This window comes from Sciurus vulgaris (genome assembly GCF_902686455.1).
Source record: "Sciurus vulgaris genome assembly, chromosome: 3".
Lineage (NCBI taxonomy): Eukaryota > Metazoa > Chordata > Mammalia > Rodentia > Sciuridae > Sciurus > Sciurus vulgaris.
The window spans coordinates 106983243-107001106 of record NC_136463.1 but is presented as its reverse complement, the minus strand read 5'-3'; the positions used below and the strand labels follow the sequence as shown (position 1 = coordinate 107001106).

The 17864-nt window shown below is 39.9% G+C and overlaps 1 protein-coding gene across 7 annotated transcripts in view; it reads left to right on the top strand.

The window, feature by feature from the left end:
• Positions 1 to 17864, top strand: part of CACNB4 (calcium voltage-gated channel auxiliary subunit beta 4) — a gene marked incomplete at its 5' end in the record, with an annotated part of 250496 nt that overhangs the window by 203646 nt on the left and 28986 nt on the right. For 5 of the 7 annotated variants that reach the window (XM_079133285.1, XM_079133286.1, XM_079133287.1 and 2 more), the window contains 7 exons: positions 1502 to 1621; positions 3755 to 3877; positions 11400 to 11530; positions 13739 to 13815; positions 15249 to 15268; positions 15492 to 15572; positions 16798 to 16856. In XM_079133285.1, the coding sequence (XP_078989411.1) occupies positions 1502 to 1621; positions 3755 to 3877; positions 11400 to 11530; positions 13739 to 13815; positions 15249 to 15268; positions 15492 to 15572; positions 16798 to 16856 (611 nt within the window). Of the gene's footprint in view, positions 1 to 1501; positions 1622 to 3754; positions 3878 to 11399; positions 11531 to 13738; positions 13816 to 15248; positions 15269 to 15491; positions 15573 to 16797; positions 16857 to 17864 lie in introns of those variants that run through there. The other 2 variants (XM_079133291.1, XM_079133290.1) reach the window with 2 other exon arrangements.

The following is a 17864-nucleotide window of genomic DNA, read 5'->3' as shown; positions in this document are numbered from 1 at the left end:
GCGGCTCGTATCTTACTCCATTTAATCCTGTGAAGTGGGCAATCAGTTACCCTCTTTTCCAGGGAAGACTGTCTCAGGGTGATCCAGTAACTGGCATAAAGTTTTCGGAAGTGTGTTCCAGAGTCACAAGGTAGAACTCTGCCGTGCTTGAGAACTCTGATAAAACCTTTAACTGGGAGTTAATCTTCTAGGCTGCCAGGAACATCTCTACTGGGTTTTTCTATTTTAGGAAAGACCACCCCAGTTGGAATGATGCTCTCTGCTGAAAGACAAAACTGTCCTCATAGGCAACAAATTCATAATAAACTTTTTTTTTTCTTTTTCATGTATTTTTCTTTTTCTTTCTTTCCTGTAGTATTGGGGATTGAATGAACCCAGGGCCTTGTGCATACTGGGCTACACTCCCAGACCCACAATAAACATTTCCAAGTTTAGAAAAACTTTCAAAGGGCCAGTTGTAATCAACCACTTCTTAAAATGTTTTATTTATCTTAATTTTTTTTTTTTTTTTTGCAGTGGATAGTAAGTTCTCCACTATGTGGACAGATATATGCTTATCAAAAATGCTTGCTCATAATTTATGAAACACGCCGAGTACAGCATATACTACCAATACCTCTCCTGTGTAAATGTCATCATCTGTGCAAATAGGAACTTCTAATGCCCACTTCAAGTAATTGTAAGAGTGAGGATATTCCTTTAGCAGCTGAAGATAAGCCTCCAGGCTTGTTTACTTGGAGGTAGGGTGAGGGTGGGGCAGATATCTTTAACTGACTGCTCTAGAATTCATCTTTCCTTATGGCATGAGCACCTCCAGTCCCCTGGCCACATGAATCAAGATACATTTCGATATTGATCAAATAGCCCTTCTGGGCATGGACTTCAACAAGAACCTCTGTGTTTCTGTCCTCAAGGTGTTTTTCTTCCCAGTGTCCGTATTAACTGTATACTGACTGTTGTAGGACCATGGTTGAAAATTTAATAGTGAAAGGTCTCCGTAGTGTTGACTTTGAAACTGGAAAATCACCTCGCTAATGTAAGATGTTGCTATGTTGTGTTGAAATCTCAGACAAATTGATGATCTGTAACCCAAAAATACAGGTAGGACTTAGCTCCTATAATAACTGAGTCTCTTTTTCCTCGAGATGTTTAGTATACGCAAAAGAGAGAATGGAAGAAAACTTCAGTTCCACAATTGAGTATGGGCTTACTACAAAGATAGTACTAAGCTAGAATTGGGGCTGAACATCGCATCGTTTTCTTTGCAGTTTACTTCCTAGCACTTAATCTAGTCAAAATATTTTCCTTCACAACATTGCTACCTTCCAAATAACTCAGATGCATAATTATATTCTGCCATCTAAATTTATATCTGCAATAAGGCACAGAGTGCGTGCATCAAATTCTATGCAAATGAAAAGAACTCACCCCGGGATGCTGTTACAGCTGTGACATTTAAGCTGCACATCACCTCACTTAAGCTATTCTGTGTTCTTTCCAGGGTTCAGCGGATTCCTACACAAGCAGGCCATCTGACTCCGATGTCTCTTTGGAAGAGGATCGGGAAGCAATTCGACAGGAGAGAGAACAGCAAGCAGCTATCCAGCTTGAGAGAGCAAAGGTGACTTTCTTGCCCTTCTTTGGTCCAAAACTGACAGTTGCTCAGCAGCTGTCAGCTGCCTTTTCCCTGCCTTATGTTATTCCTCTAAAATAATTGTTTTCTGATTACTCCGATAAAGCTCCAAATTGCAAACCTCTCTGGTCCATTCACTTCTTTTAAAAAAATATTTTTCTTAGATGTTGATAGACCTTTATTTTATTCATTTATTTATATGGGTGCTGAGAATCTAACCGGGTGTCTCACACATGCTAGGCAAGTGCTCTACCACTGAGCTACAACCCCAACCCCTGGTCCATTCACTTTTAAGACTGGTTAATATTATCCCCAGAGGGCCATTTCCTGAGAACCTTCATCCTTTTATGTTTGGTTTTATGGTGAATTATTGGTCATCTTCTAACTTGTCAGTGTGGCAATATCAAGCCTGCTGTGCCTAGTGTTGGCAGAGAACCTCCTAAGGTACCAGCTTGTGATCTTGACCCGACCTTGACCTCTCCCCTTCTCTGTTACATAGCCTTTATTACAAGCCACACAGCTCTGTGTATTCCCTACTGGTTCCTCTGTTATTCTCTATCTAGATTTCAATCTTCCATCTCAAGTTCAGTGTGAAGTCCAGAACTTTGTTTTTGTTTTGTTTGTTTTGAGATGCGGGGTCTCATTATGTTGCCCAGGCTGTTCTCAAACTCCTGGGCTCAAATCATCCACCTGCCTCATCCTTCTGAGTAGCTGGGACTACAGGGTACATACCACACCTGGCTAAATTTTCCACTTTGAACAATTCAGACAGAAGCAACAAACGTGTGATAAAAGCCATTGCCAAATTAGACCTTCAGATATTCCTCTCCCTGTGGACCCACAGGAAACAAAACAGAATAGATTCCATGGTTGAATTTTAGAACCAGAAGAGTCATTACTGATCTCCCATTCTATTTTTTTCTTTTTCCTTTGACCCTTTTGTCAAATGAAATTTTATCTACAGTAGCAACATGAAAAACAGGGGTCATGGCCAACCTTTGCTTTTGCCCTGTATGACAGACTCTGAAGATGTGTTGATCCAACCTTTCTAATTATTAAAAGACAATCTCAAGCCTGAATAAAGTAAATTCTTTCCCTTTTCTCTTTTTTTCCCCCCTTTTCTCTTTTTACAATAAAATCTTTTAGAGACCAATGAGAGAATGATGCAGGTGCCTGAGATGTCTTCATTTGCTTTGACATCTACAGATCTGTTCTCTGTTTTCAGTAATTTCTGTGAGATTCCTGTGTATATCAGTGAGATTCTAACTTGGGTCCTGCTTCAACCATTAACACCCCCCAGTCATATTCCCTATGCAAATAAATGAACTAGTAACAAAGCAGTCCAGAATATCAGGAAACTTGTGTCTCATATGTGGCTAATTTCTGTTTTAAAATTCTCTTTAAGAATCTGTTTTGTGGCTTTTATGGTGACCCAGATATTGATGGAAGCACCATTAACCAAGACTGGTGTCTTGATTAGCCCCTTCAAAGCTGCACCAGCTCAAGAGTGCTTTGCTGGGAAGAATTTGTATAAGAAGAGTTTCAGAACCAGCTTTTGTAAGCTAGAGAGGAATGAAAGAAGAGCCCTACCTATTGGGTTTCATCTTGGCTCCTTTTTTTCCCTGTCAGACAAGTTATTCTCCTGCATGAGATTTTATAGGTTTTCAGATATGAGGCTATTTCAGAAATACTTATTTTACAAACTCCCAAACTCCCAACCTTTTTTTTAAAACATCCAGGACATATTTCTTGCATCCTAAGGTGGGAGGATGTTTGTTACCATCTAAAATAAATAACTTCTATGACTAGCGAACAAAGCAGACTGTCCCCACTTCTTCCATCCCCCCTAATACTTTAGGGGACAGCTCTTTATTTGGGATGTTGGGAAGTACCACAGGAGAGGGAAAGTGATGGGGCTGATAGGACTGAATCATTTTCAGAGTCAACTCTGCAGATTTCTTGAAATTATCTGGGAATATAAACCCTAATAGAATCCCTCTTTGGAAAGTGATTTCCCTCGCTGCCTGGTACCATCAATCATCTTATAATGCATTGCAATATGAAAACTGCTCATCTCTTTTCACCCCTCCCTCACTTCTTATTCTGCGGTTCTGTCTCTAGTCCAAACCTGTAGCATTTGCTGTGAAGACGAATGTGAGCTATTGTGGAGCTCTGGATGAGGATGTGCCTGTTCCAAGCACAGCCATCTCCTTTGATGCCAAGGACTTTCTACACATTAAAGAGGTAAATGTAGGACACACTGCATCCCTTCACCTGCCATAAAGCCAAAGCTTGGAATCAACTCTGAGACAAACTCACCAATGAGGAGAACTGAGGAGCTGCCAGTGTAGTATCTCAATTCAATTTTCTGTGCCTTCCACATGACTTCAGTCTCACTGATAGGTAGAAGCCTGAGCTCATTGCCTGTGTTACTATACACTTACAACACTGGATCATGGTCCATCCTTGAAGTCATAGGGTGGATCTAGGACAGACATTTGGTTCTCTGGTTACCTTAAAAAAAAAAAAAAACAACAATTTGGTGGATGGATCAAATCCAGGACCTTATGCATGCGAGGCGAGCACTTCACTATTGAGCTACTTACCATCCCATCTTTTAATCACCCTGTGGGCTAGAGAGCCATAGATCTATGGATCCAACTTAGGGAAGCATGAGTTTGGTGGGACGGCACCTGCCCAGAAGGAACTATTCATAAAGAATGTTATAATTATAAACACTGTGTGATAGTCCTGTGGACTGATATTGGAATTAACACCAGAGTATATCATCATTGAAAGAAAATGTTAGAACTAAAAAAATTAGCAGAGAACTCTGGGAAGCAATATTTAAGGGATTGAGTGATCCCTTGAGGAAAACTTCAGGCTTCACATCTAGAAAGATAGAATAGCAACATCAAAATTTTTCACTTACTCAAACCAGGTACATTGAAATTCTACTTATTGTCAGACATTGTGCTAGGCATGGGGGAATCAGACATAAGTATCACTGTCCCCATGGACAGAGAACTTTGAGTCTGGTGGGAGGGATGGATAAGTATTCATAGTTTCTGCATGGGATGACAGGTTCTATTATAGAAAAATTTGATTGATGTTATGGAAGCCCACAGGAAGAGGTGGAGGGACCATCTGGTGGGGAAGTAGGAAGATCAGGAGAACATAAAGCTCTACAGAAGTGGTGAAACCTGAAACCTGAGGGAGTCCAGGCTGGGGCAAGGGCTGGGCACTTGGTAGAAGTGTGGCTGGTGGGTAGTGTAGAAATGACACAGAGCAGGGTCTGGATCAGAGACGCAAGGGCCAGATTTCAGAAATGAGCTCTTGGGCCATGGTGAGAAGACTGGTCTTTATCACCAGGCAGGGAGCTAAAGAGGAATTTGAAATAAAGGACAGATATAACCAATCTTCTAAGCAGAATAACTCAGGTGGGCAAGGGAGCATGGCACAGGTGCCAAGGCATGCTGGAGTAGAGGTAGCAGAAAAGATGGAGAGAAGGCGTGGTTTGGAGTTAAGGAGCAAATGGATAGAATATGAAGGTTTCATGTGGCTAGGGATTTGGGGAAAGCAAGGGAAAGAGAAATGAGGGATGAGGACCAGTTTTTCTGGCTGGCTTGGAAGGATACAGTATGCCATTAGCCTCTAGTATCAGCTATCAAAGCAGAGAAGACTGAGAGGGGAGCAGATTTGTTGCAAGGGTGAACATTGTTATGAATTTCCTTTTAGATGCACTGGTTAGTGTTGTGAACCTTCCTTTAAAGATGCTTGAAAGATCCTTATCCACATCCTGTGGAGGCCAAACAGTAGAAATTGCAGTGTGTTTTTTCCTAAACGCTTTGATTCAAAGAAGAATGGGTGTTAGCCAGGGGAAGATAGCATAGGGCTACAGAAGCCTTTTTAAAATCCGTTGTACATTTTTACTTTTCAGGATGAGGAAGATTTGTTTATTTTCCATGCTGAGATGTTTAATCCAGTAAAATAAATTGGAAGGAAAAGGAATGACTGATTGAGTGAGGGTCTAGAGAAGAGGGGAGGAGACAACATCTGGAGAATGGAGACAGGATTTAGGCTGGTGGAAAGTCTCATCTGCTTTGAAACTCCTTATTCTGTACAAGTGGGGAAGAGCATGCACTGGAGAATGTTTCCACTAGATAGCCTCCACTAGCTTGGCTAGAGGTGAGAAATAGAATTTTAAAGAAAAGTGAGCATGAAGAACAATGAAGTGAAACCTGAGAATGGAGTTCCCGAAGAGTGTTATAAACATAAACACATCATATAATGTCACTGAGTCCACCTGCACTTACTGCCCCCCAGTCCAAAATGAGATGTGCAAACGTATAATCCTTTTTGAAAGTCATTGTCTTTGAAACTCTGCATTCTGTAGTCTGGTTCAGCAGCATGGAGATCAGTGGGTGCATTGTCTGTGAAACTGGAGATGGAAGCCAAACAAAGTGGGATGAGGAGACAAGGGAGCACAAAGCAATGGGTCAGCATGTATGGACAGTGCTTGCAAGGGGGTTAACACTGGCCAGGCTGTAGACCTAGGAGGATCCAGGTTAAAGGAGGTCTTCTTTCAAGGTGGGAGCTGCTAGAGCCACCTGCATAAGGTTGATATTAACAACTGAGAAGGAGAGATGAATGGCAAAGGAGAGATGGGCCAAGGGGTAAAATTTTTGAGTAGGCAAGAAAAGTGGGATCCAGACCCTGAGTGGACCTTGAAAGAGGAGTACTTATTCAGTTACATTTGGGGAAAAGATGAGTATGGGCATAGAAAGCTCAGAGCTCCGGGAATGGGAAACTGAGGGAGCATCAACTTGATGACTTCCATTTTCTCCATGGCAGACAAGGTGAGGATACCCACATTTGCCTAGAAGACAAGGACCCTTGGCCTGGAACAGGCACCTCAGCATCTGAGTGGTTAAGTTGATACTATCTCACCATTTCCATAAAAAATGACCAAGTTTGCTGGGCAAGATGGCACATGCCTGTAATCCTAGCATCTCCGGAGGATGAGGCTGAGGCAGGATCGTGCATTCAAAGCCAGCCTCAGCAACTTAGGGAGGTCCTGAGCAACTCAGTGAGATCCTGTCTCTAAATAAAATACAAAAAAAGGGCTGGGGGTGTGTGGCTCAGTAAGTTAAGTGCCCCCGAGTTTAATCCTAGGTCCAAAAAAAAAAAAAAACCCAAGCAGTATTCATTAGTTGCAAACTCCCAGTGTTTCTAAGGAGAAGCAACGCTTTAAAAAAATAAGGGAAGTTCTCCCATGTTACACACACACTCCCAGAAACATTCTAACCCTGCTGTATTTGATTGCTTTCCTGCATTCTGTCAGTATTTTTCTTCTTTATTATTATTTTAATTGTTCATAGTTATGGGGCACAGTGCAATCATTTGATACATGTATGTGATATGTGGTCTTCAAATCAGGACAGTTAACATTTCCATCTCCTTAAACTTCATTTTGAAGTTTCAGATTAACATTATAATTATACATATTTATCAGGTATAATGTGATCCATTGATACTATGTTCTGATCAAATCAGGGTAATTAACATTTCTATCTCCTTATCATTACTTGGAGTTTGGAGCCTTCACGCTCCTCTCTATCAATATTCTAATTTGACCTGTGGGTTGCTTTTGGATCTATATACCTGTCAATCAGGGACTTACCCTGGCAGTGTGATGTATGGTATTGAGCTGGTAATCCTATGTAGACCAGAATCACTGTTTTCAGATTTTGAAAAATCAGGCAAAAAAAAAATCTTAGCTAGATGCGGCAGTGCACACCTATAATCCCAGCAGCTCCAGAGGCTGGGCAGGAGAGTCATGAGTTCAAAGCTGGACTTAGCAATGGCGAGGTGCTAAGGAAATCAGTGAGACCCTGTCTCTAAATAAAATAGCAAAATAGGGCTGGGGATGTGACTCAGTAGCTGAGTGCCCCTTGGTTCAATTCCTGGTAACAAAACAATTTTTTTTTTTTAGAAAGAGAAAATTCTAATCCTTTTAGGGAATGAAGTTGAAAAAGATTGGAGCAACACTAAGGTGACCTCTCCAGAAAGCTGACACAAGCTCCAGCAATATCAACAACACAAATGAACACATTTCTATAATCAAGTCATAGTCTTTCTTCTCATCTTTCACTTAGACAGCCACCTCTTATGCACCATTCTAAGTACTTTCTCAGTAATGAAAAGTCTTGTTGCAAAGAAAAGCGACAGTTATTCTTGTCCCACAAGTCAAATGATTAGTGAATTAAGCTCTGAATTCATATTGTGCCTTACTACTAAGCAACTCAAATAACTTGCACCCTCGCTGAGTCAGACTCTCACTCTGCTTAAGCTGTTTCCTACATTTTGGGAAGTTGCATTATACATTTTAGGAAGCCTTTTAAAATCACTTGGGTACCATTTAACAAATTAGTATTCCAGTGGGCTAACTTAATTTCAGGAAATAACTTAAGCCCTAGGAGACTATGACTCATGGTCTGTTTTGTCCCCACCACAGTAAAATTTAAATTCCAGACCTATACACCAAAGATTCTAAAAGAGTCCACTTGCCTTTTCTTAACTACAAAATAAACAGGCTTGTTATTTCAGGCCTGTTATTCTGAAATTAAAGACCGGAAAGTGAGGAAAACCAAGACCTTGATTGTTAAGGTTTTCTGTGGGGTCGACTCAATGTTTCTTTCAATGCAGGCTCATACTTCATGCCATATGTACCTCATACAGGAACTGTGTGCATAATGAAGGCCACATCCTACCACGTCATTTTCTTCTGAGTGTGAGACTGTTACTCAGAATTACTCAAAGTTACTCAGAATTTCATGCTGTAATGATTCAAGGAAACCATCCGCGCTTCCTTCAAATGTGTCAGTATCACAGACATGGAAATTCTACTTTAAGCTAAGCAAATCATCTTACATATAGTTATTACATTTTGAAATAACACACACACACATACACACACTTTTATCTTGTTCAATAATGAAGGAAGTTTTTGGAATAATCATCTCTAGACGGTTTAAATAATAGGATTGATATCTTTTTTTCTAAAAATGACCTAGCTGAAACCTTCCCTTGAGGCTGGTGACTTGGACTAAATTGCCTCCTGCCCTACGATTCAGCAAATCAATAATTACAAATACAGTTTTGCTGACCCATCAAATAAGGCCACGTTGACAGCATCTTGCCTCACGTTGGTTGAAACCTTTGTGTGGACTTGTGTCTCAAGTTTACATGTCATGAAGCCTATTTGAGTGGAAATCTTGGAGTTCTTTTTGGCTTCAGTCCATTTGGAAATTATTTCCAAAATTCTTCCTACAAATCTAAAATAGGCTCAGACTTTATAAGAGTAGACTTCCTTTTCTTCATATAAAAAGATGAACCTTAATTTGCAAATCTGTTTGAAATAGAGTAGACTACAGACAGTATCATGAAAAATTTACCAGAAAACTTTTAGCAAATAACATAGTATTGAATGTATTTCCTCTGAGATATATCTGTCTTGGCTTCTATAGTTTCATTTACATTGATTCATATTTTACCTGATAAAATCTATTCCAGAAGAATTGTCTAGGGCTTCTTTTTGAATTTTTTTTAATTGGTGCACTGTAATTATACATAAAGGTGGAATACATTGTTATGTTTGCATATGCACATAGTGTAATTTGATCAGTCTCATTCCTCAGTACCTTCCCTTATCCTGCCTAGGTCCACTGGCTCTACTCTGGATAGCCCATATATTATTCTTATTTTAGTTAGTACATTATAATCATATATGTGTGTGTATATGTGTATACATATGTGTGTACATGCATATATCTGTATACATACATATATATTGTTCATTGTGGTAAATTCATACATGCACATAGCATACTTGATAGATTTCATTCCCTAACAATTCCCCATGCCCTTCCCTCCTTCTCAACCCGCTTCCACTACTCTCTTGGTCACACATCTATTTTTGTGAGACATCTCCCTTTTTGAAAAAAAAAATATTTCTCTTTCCACTCCCCTCTCTCTAGCTTTTATATATCAAAGAAGACATTTGACTTGACTTTATGAGACTGACATTTAAATGAGCATAATATTCTCCAGTTCCATCCATTTACCAGCAAATGACACAATTTCATTTTTTTTTTTTAATTACTGAGTAAAACTCCACCATGTAGATGTACATTTTCTTCATCCATTCATCTGCTGACCGACAATTTGGCTATTGTGAATTGTGCTGCTTATATTAATATGCATGTGTCACCATAGTGTGCTGTTTTCAGATCTTTTGTATAAATCCCAAGGAGTGGGATGACTGGGTCATATGGTAGTTCCATTCCTAGTCTTTTGAAGAATCTCCATACTGCTTTCCAAAGTGGTTGTACTAATTTTCAGTCCCACCAACAATATGTAAGTGTACCTTTATCCCCATATCTTTGCCAGCAATAATTATTATTTGTATTCTTGATGATTACCTTTCTAACTGTAATAGATGAAATCTCAGTGTTGTTTTGATTTGTATTTCTCTGCTTCCTAAGGATACTGAACTTTTTTTCATGCATTTGTTGGTTGTTTGTATTTCTTCTTTTGAGAAATGTCTGTTTAGCTCATTTGTCCATTTATTGATTGGGTTATTGGTTTTGTTGGTATTAAGTTTTTTGAATTCTAACAAAAAGAAGTCCAAAATTCATATGGAAAAATAAGAGACTCAGATTATTCAAAGTAATCCTAAACCTAAAAAGCAAAGCCGGAGACATCGCAATAACTGTCTTCAAATTAACTACAGAGATATAGTAACAAACAGTGCATGGTAGTGACATTAAAATAGACACGAAGACCAATGGAATAGGACAGAAGACACGTAGACAAATTCACATAGTTGCAGTACTTTAATCTTTGACAAAAAACATACATTGGAGAAATGATAGCTTTTAAGAAATGGTGCTGGGAGAATTGGATATCCTTATGTAGAAGAAAAACTAGATCCTTATCTCTCACTCTGCACAAAAATCAACTCAAAGTTGATCAAAGAATTAGACCAGAAGCAATGAAACAGCTTCAAGAAAACATAGGGTCAACACTCTGACATATTGGCAGACTGACTTCTCTAATAAGGCTCCTAAAGCTCAAGAAATAAAACCAAGAATCAATAAGTGGGATGGCATCAAATTAAAAAGCTTCTGCACAGCAAAGGAAGCAATTATGAGTGTGAAGAGAGAGCCTACAGAATGGGAGAAAATCTTTGCCAGTTACTTTTCTGACTAGGGGTTAATATCTAAGCTAGGAATTCTTGACAAGGAACAAAGGAATCCAAAGGGTAGGACCTGGCTTTAGTCAGGGTTGGCAAACTATAGCCTACATGTTGAGGCTGGCCCACTGCCTTACTTGAAAAGAAAAGTTTTATTGAAACACAACCATACTCACTTGTTTATGTTTGTCTGTGTCTGCTTTCACACTAGGACAGCAGATTCAAGTAGTTGTGGCAGAGACCATCTGGCCTGCCAAGCCTAAAATATTTACTATCTGGGCCTTTGCAGAATAAAATCTGCAGCATCCCGCTTTAGTCTGTGAACCTAAAATATTTACTGTAATGTAGTAAAGTATAGTGTGATATGAATAGTATTTGTATGTCATAGATATAATATCATATAGTGGATCATATAAATAGTGTTTTGTTTTTCTGGTCCCCTGAAATTAATTCCTGGAATGTGAAGATGAGCGAATTACTATTGATAGCAGTTTTCCTTCTGCATTCCAGAAATACAACAATGATTGGTGGATAGGGAGGCTGGTGAAAGAGGGCTGTGAGATTGGCTTCATCCCAAGTCCGCTCAGATTGGAGAACATACGGATTCAGCAAGAACAGAAACGAGGACGTTTTCACGGAGGGTAAGGTCCCATCCTTTTTCTGTAAACCAGCTCACTCTTTCTTTCTTGTAGGAAAATTAGATGACTTTTCAAGTTTTCTTATTAGGTTAAAAATATGTGCTTCAAAAGGAAAAGATACTTTTCTGTACAGGGTATTTCTAAGGTTGAAAAGGTTTCAGATTTCTCAGTCCCCCTGGCATATGCCGAAGCCCGGCACCCCTGCAATCCACACAAATGCCACCGCGGAGATGGTTTTCTGTGGCCTCAGGAAACCCTCCTCAGAACTCACGCTCTCCTCTTTGAGAGTCACCGGGCATCATTGCTCAGAGCAGCTGAACTAGCATCATGGCTTTTCTTGGCTCACTTTCAGAGACTCTCGGGCTGGGGATATAGTTCAGTTGGTGGAGTGCTTACCTTGGGTGCATAAGACCCTGGGTTCAATCCCCAGCTCCACCAGAAAAACTTAATTTTAAAAAGACTCTTGAGTGGATGCAGAATGTGATGGTGCATGGACAGTACTAGCAGCCCTCTCTCCACCTGAGCTTTTGGTGGCACCCCATCTCCTGGTATTGGGGTGAAGACACTGTCTAGCTCGGACGAGTCAGCCTCTAGTGGACTAATGAAGCAGCCACGTAGGCCTCAGTGCAGGTGGCAGCAGGTCCCAGGAATACAAGCCCAGTTTGAGAGGAAGAAATTCGACTCCTACTCCTGCATATATGTGTTGCAGCTTGAACTAAAGCATGGATGTATTATAACTCCTTGGAAACCCTGAAACAGAAGTAGTTTTTTCTCTTGACCCTCAACCTCCATTTTCTGTTGAATCCTTTGTTATTTCAAAAACTCTTCTATTTTTTATGGTCTTTTTTGCCTTTGTCCTAATGGGAATCATTCTCGATGGTAAAAGATCATATAAGTACAGTTAACTCCACTTTTAATTATTAATCTTTTAAGTGAATAACATGCCTAAACAACTATTAATTGTGACTCCTCTTGCTCCCTCTTCTCTAGATGTTTTACCTTCCCCAATCCTCTTTGAAATCACCTGGGAACACATGGTTCTGCCTCAGGACCTTTGCACTTGCTGTTCCCTCTCACTGGATCACTTGCCTTCACATTTCCTTCAGATCTTTGTTAAAGAATACCTCTGCAGTGATCCCTTTCCTGCCCACCATATTTAAAACTGTACCCACTCCTTCCCCATACTTCTAATCCTTTCCTGGACTTAAATTTTCTGTTTCACTTATGACTCTTAGCAGTATCATATATTTATCTATTATTTTGTTTAGCATCGACATCTCCCACTATAAAGTTACTCACAAAGAGAAAGAATTTTGTCTCTTAGCCCCACTGGTGTATTCTTAGCTCCTAGATTTGGGATACAAAATCAATATTTGTTAAATTAATTAATAAAGGAGTTACCATCATTTCAAAGTTTTGTTATAACTATTATTATTAATTCATAATGTTGTTATGTATTTTTGAACTAAAAGCTCACTTTGTGGCAGGAGCAGTAATAAAGCCAAGTTCACACTCAGGATCCTGTTTACCTTTATACCACCCTCAAGAAGTATAGGCAGCTTCTGCATCTATAGATGGGAAAGGCTCAAAGACATGCTATGATGTGTCAAGGTCCAACAAGGAGGAGTGACGAGGATAAAATGAGGAATTGGATTGGGAAACTTAGAGGTCATACTCAAGGGCATTGAAAGGCAGGGATATGGAAGCTCAGCTCCCCAGGCCTCTGCAGGTTCCAGGGAATTTTCCAAAGCACCCATCAAGACACCAATGTTGATGAACTTCCATTTCAGGGCACAGATAATAGGAACTCCTTATAGTCCGTTCTTAACTCTGACCACACCCCCATAATCACTTTTAAGAAGAAATATTTCCTTCAGGTCTCCCTGCTTGTTTTGAGCTGTGTTGACATCTGACTGGTACCTGGTGACTGGTGTGGGGTGAGCAAAAGCAGTTCACCAGGACATTCCAGCCAGGGATCCTTTTGCCTAATTTCTGTATTGAGTAACTTTCGCAAAGTATTTCCAGGCCACGTTAGTTCTCCTCTTCCTCTGAGAAATGAGGTCAAAGAAAACATTTGAACAGATTCTTGAAGTTGCTCTCTCTAGCAGGATTTGGTGTGCTTTGAATTATTTAGTAGAATTAAGGCCAAAGAAAGTCTTATACTCTCAAGTTGTTTTCCAAGAGTCTGAGGAGTTTCTTTCTCTATCATAGGAAATCAAGTGGAAATTCCTCATCGAGTTTGGGAGAAATGGTATCAGGGACATTTCGAGCAACTCCCACATCAACAGGTGAGGGATTTAGTTATATTATTTTAATGAAATATATTCCTTTTTAAATATTGGAATACACATGCAAGCATTTTTAATAATTTTGCAATCAGTTAAAGGCTTGATTTTAAGGTCCTTTTATATAATATTTCATTGCTCAGTTGTTTTCTATGATGATTTGTTTTGATTTAAAGAATACTAATGACCTAAAAGTTCAGATCATTAAAATATAATTTCAAAAACTCTTATTTGTCCCACCACCAGAGGTAGTCACTGTTCATTCTGTAAACCAATTTGCAACAAGTTCATTACTCTACCCAAGAACCCAATAGAATTCAAGATGTTAAGGGCCAACAGAAAAGTAAAACAGTTGGACACTCTCAAGAAAATGTTGTGTTCAGTCTCCAAGTGAGACTTTAGGATGTGTTGGTACGGCCTGCACTGTGGAGGTTCAGGAGGGGTTAAAGCAGAGAATGAGGTAGGGCTCAGATGACCCCTTTTGCCTATTTGGATAGCATACAGCTGAGCCCTGGAATTAATGTTAATGAAAGGACAGTGGTAGCTCAATCAGGAATTTCTCATGCCTTTGGGAATTATAGAAAGAGCCACTCAGGAATATTTCTTCCATCACATCCTCTGATTCCTATAGGCTAATGTCTTTCTGACCCAGAATTGACATTGCATTAAGGCATCTGACAGTACCATTTCAGAAAGGCAGGTCCAAGGCTGTATTCCTGCATGTCAAAACTGGATTGGTTCTGAAACAGTTCTGAGACTCTGGTCCTTGTTCATGTGAATCCCTCCTGATCTCCAGGACAGTGAACCCAACTTCTTGTCATGGTTGTCCCCAAACTGACAGGGCCCACCTGGTTCTTTCATCAGATATTTGCTTTATTCACTTTTGCTGGACTTTCAAGGGCATTGCAGCTTCTCACTGTTACAAACAGGAAAAACCAGGAATGACTAGTTACCAGTTGATTTGAAGTTTAAAAGCAACGTGGTAGAAAGAAAGTAGCAATGTTCCAGAAAATGGTCAAAAAAACATTTAAAGATCAGAATTAGCTCTTGGTTCACCAAAGTTTCAAACACACAAGATTGAGGTGACAGTCATTTTTGCTCGTCATTATTGCTTCTTTGTATCAAATTTTGACCAGCTGTCCTCAGCCATACTGGGTACTATGCTCAGCTCTGGAACAACCCACGATTAGTGGCTAGCCAAAAGCTTCCACCACGCCTCCAACTTGAAATCAGAATATAAGGGCATTTGTACAGGGAGTTACCTGTTTCTCATGTGTCTTTAAAAGGAACATGCCCAGAATGAAATAAAGGGGCGGTGCTCCGCAGAGGGGTGACAGGGAAGCCGTGAGGATGACTATTCTTCCCCCTTGTAAACTCATGTACTATCATTTACAGAAATTACGTATTTTGATATGGCTCTCATTGTTGTCTTTTAGCAAAACAGAAGCAAAAAGTGGTAAGTTGTATTTCCTTTTTAAACTTACTATTAAGGTTCCTGTACATACATGCCTGCAATCTCCATCTTAGTTACCCAAATGGCTATAAAATAAGGGCTGAGCTTCCCCAGTGGGGATCTTTGGTAATCAGTTATGGCTCAACCCCAGAACTGTGAATGTTGTGACTGTGGAGGAGGCGTGCTCAACCGCACCTTGTCACGCATGTTGAATCATCTCTTTCAGACGGAGCACATTCCTCCTTACGATGTTGTGCCATCAATGCGTCCGGTGGTGTTAGTGGGGCCGTCACTGAAAGGTTATGAGGTACAAATATCATCTGTTACTCTTCAGTTCTTGACTGAGAACCCAGGAGATGGTCCTTTTTGCACTTGCTCCTCCAGGGTCTCTTTATGGAGGAATTAATAGAAGCCAGCTCTCAGGATGTGAAGGCGGGTGGCACAACATGGGGCTTCTGCGACCCTTTGTCCTTTCTTTCCTCTCCTGCACACGTCTCATCTTTATGCATTACATTGTTTAGAAATATCTCCCTCAAATCATTTACATGGGAAGTGCTGGGAAAAGATTTGCTCTGCATTAAATTCAAAGAAAAGTACTGTATTTGTCTCAGTCATTTCCTATTATTATTAGAAACAATAGAGAATGATCAGCACAAGGGAATAGTCTTCCAGAAAACCCAAACACTGAAAGCACCAACCAATTTCACCCAATAGGTGAAGTAGAAGACTATGGCTTATTACACCAAATATTTTTTGGCTTATTTGTTTTTAAGGACAGATACAGGAAAAAATTTAAAACATCATTGAATCCTGGAAATGAATTAAACAATACCATGTAACAAGGCAGAGTAGAGACTTAGATGCATGACATTTCAGATGTTGCCATCTGGTCTTTGAGCTAGCATGGGTATGAAATAAGTGTGATGTGGCATTCAAATCTGAAGGTAGGCAACCTGCAAGACACTGTTTCCACTCACCTAGAACAATGTCTTCACCTAGTAGGCGCTTACTGCACATTTGTTGAATAAATTAATTAATCTCTTAAAGCAGATCTGAGAATCCCATCTCTCTTCCTCTGAGTTGGAAGTGTCAGAGTGATGAACAGAACAAAGATCTGCCCTGGTCGTGGAGAATTTCCACCAATGTGCACAGACTAGCAGGACAGGTGGGCCCAGGCCCCACCTTAGGCAAGCACAACTCAGGTGACCCCAGGATGGCCAGCACCTGTGACCAAAGTCAGCCTGCTATTCTCTGGTGGCAGTTCTGTCCCCTAATAGGGGAAGGGGAAAGAAGGTTTGCGTTGGGTCTGATGAATGCCACTGGTTGACTCCTCAGCACCCTGGAGGAGAACCAAGGGGAAATGAGCAACTGCACTTCAGGATGCATGGAAAACACCTTCCCTGGGAACTGCCCTTAGGCTGTGATGAGGTCTCTGCTGGGTCATAGTGCCCTCCCTTCCACCTCTCTCACTTGTGTCTTCTCTCTCTCTCTGCGTGTGTTTGCCTCATTCTTTTTTTCTCACCTCTGCAAAGGTAACAGACATGATGCAGAAAGCCCTCTTTGATTTCCTGAAGCACAGGTTTGATGGGAGGTGAGACATATAGATGTTTTTGTATTTTTATTTTCCTCTAACGGAACATGTATGATGAATTGATTTGTGGGTCTGTTTCTAGAGATTACAGAAGTTCTCTAATTAAAAGGTAATGGAGGGCTGGGGAGATAGCTCAGTAAGCAGAGTGCTTGCCTTGAAAGCACAAGGCCCTGGGTTCAATCCCTGGCACTGCAAAAAAAAAGGTAATGGAGTGTTCTTGGGAAGAATGATGAAAGAACTCTGAAAATATGAAGCATGGTATCAAATTCTCAAGGGGAAAAAGGGCCTGGAAAATGAAATGTTTGTCATTATTTTCTCACTTAGTGAATTCATACCAAACTGGTTTTCAAAAAAAAATTAAAATATATATTTCTCATGAGTATTATGGCTCACTGGTCATGCTGGGTAATATTATTTGGAAAGTGTGTGTATGTATAATATGTACTGAGTTTCCTCAAAAGAAGAATCCAGGAATTGTTTTCATTATAAGCTTTCCAAAGTGATTATTTTGTAGGAGATAGTGTTTATTTGGATGTGTAATTCTGGATTAGTTTTACTAAAAATTGTGTGTGTGTGTGTGTGTGTGTGTGCATTTTAATCATACACAATAGTGGGGGGGGGCATTTTGAGACCTTGTTATTTTATTGGTGTACTTATAGGCCTGTTTGGTATGTATCCTATTATAAACCTCATCAATATTGTCCAGCCATCAAATATTTTATCATTTAAGTCTTGTGAAAAGTGTCTAGAGAAGGTTTCTGTGTTTTACAGAGAAATGGTTAAAAAGTCCATATTGACATAATTCTGAGTACAAGCTCTTCCACAATGCAGAATGCACTCCATGTGAAAGTAACCACATGAGAAAACCTGAAGAGTTATCAGAAATGAAGAAAATTTAAATAGTGTGTATTGAGAAATCTGGGTAAATGCATCCAATTTGTCACCTTAAATGGGCTAATTAATTTTAAAATGTTTAAATATCTTCAAATAGATTTTAACAAATATGAT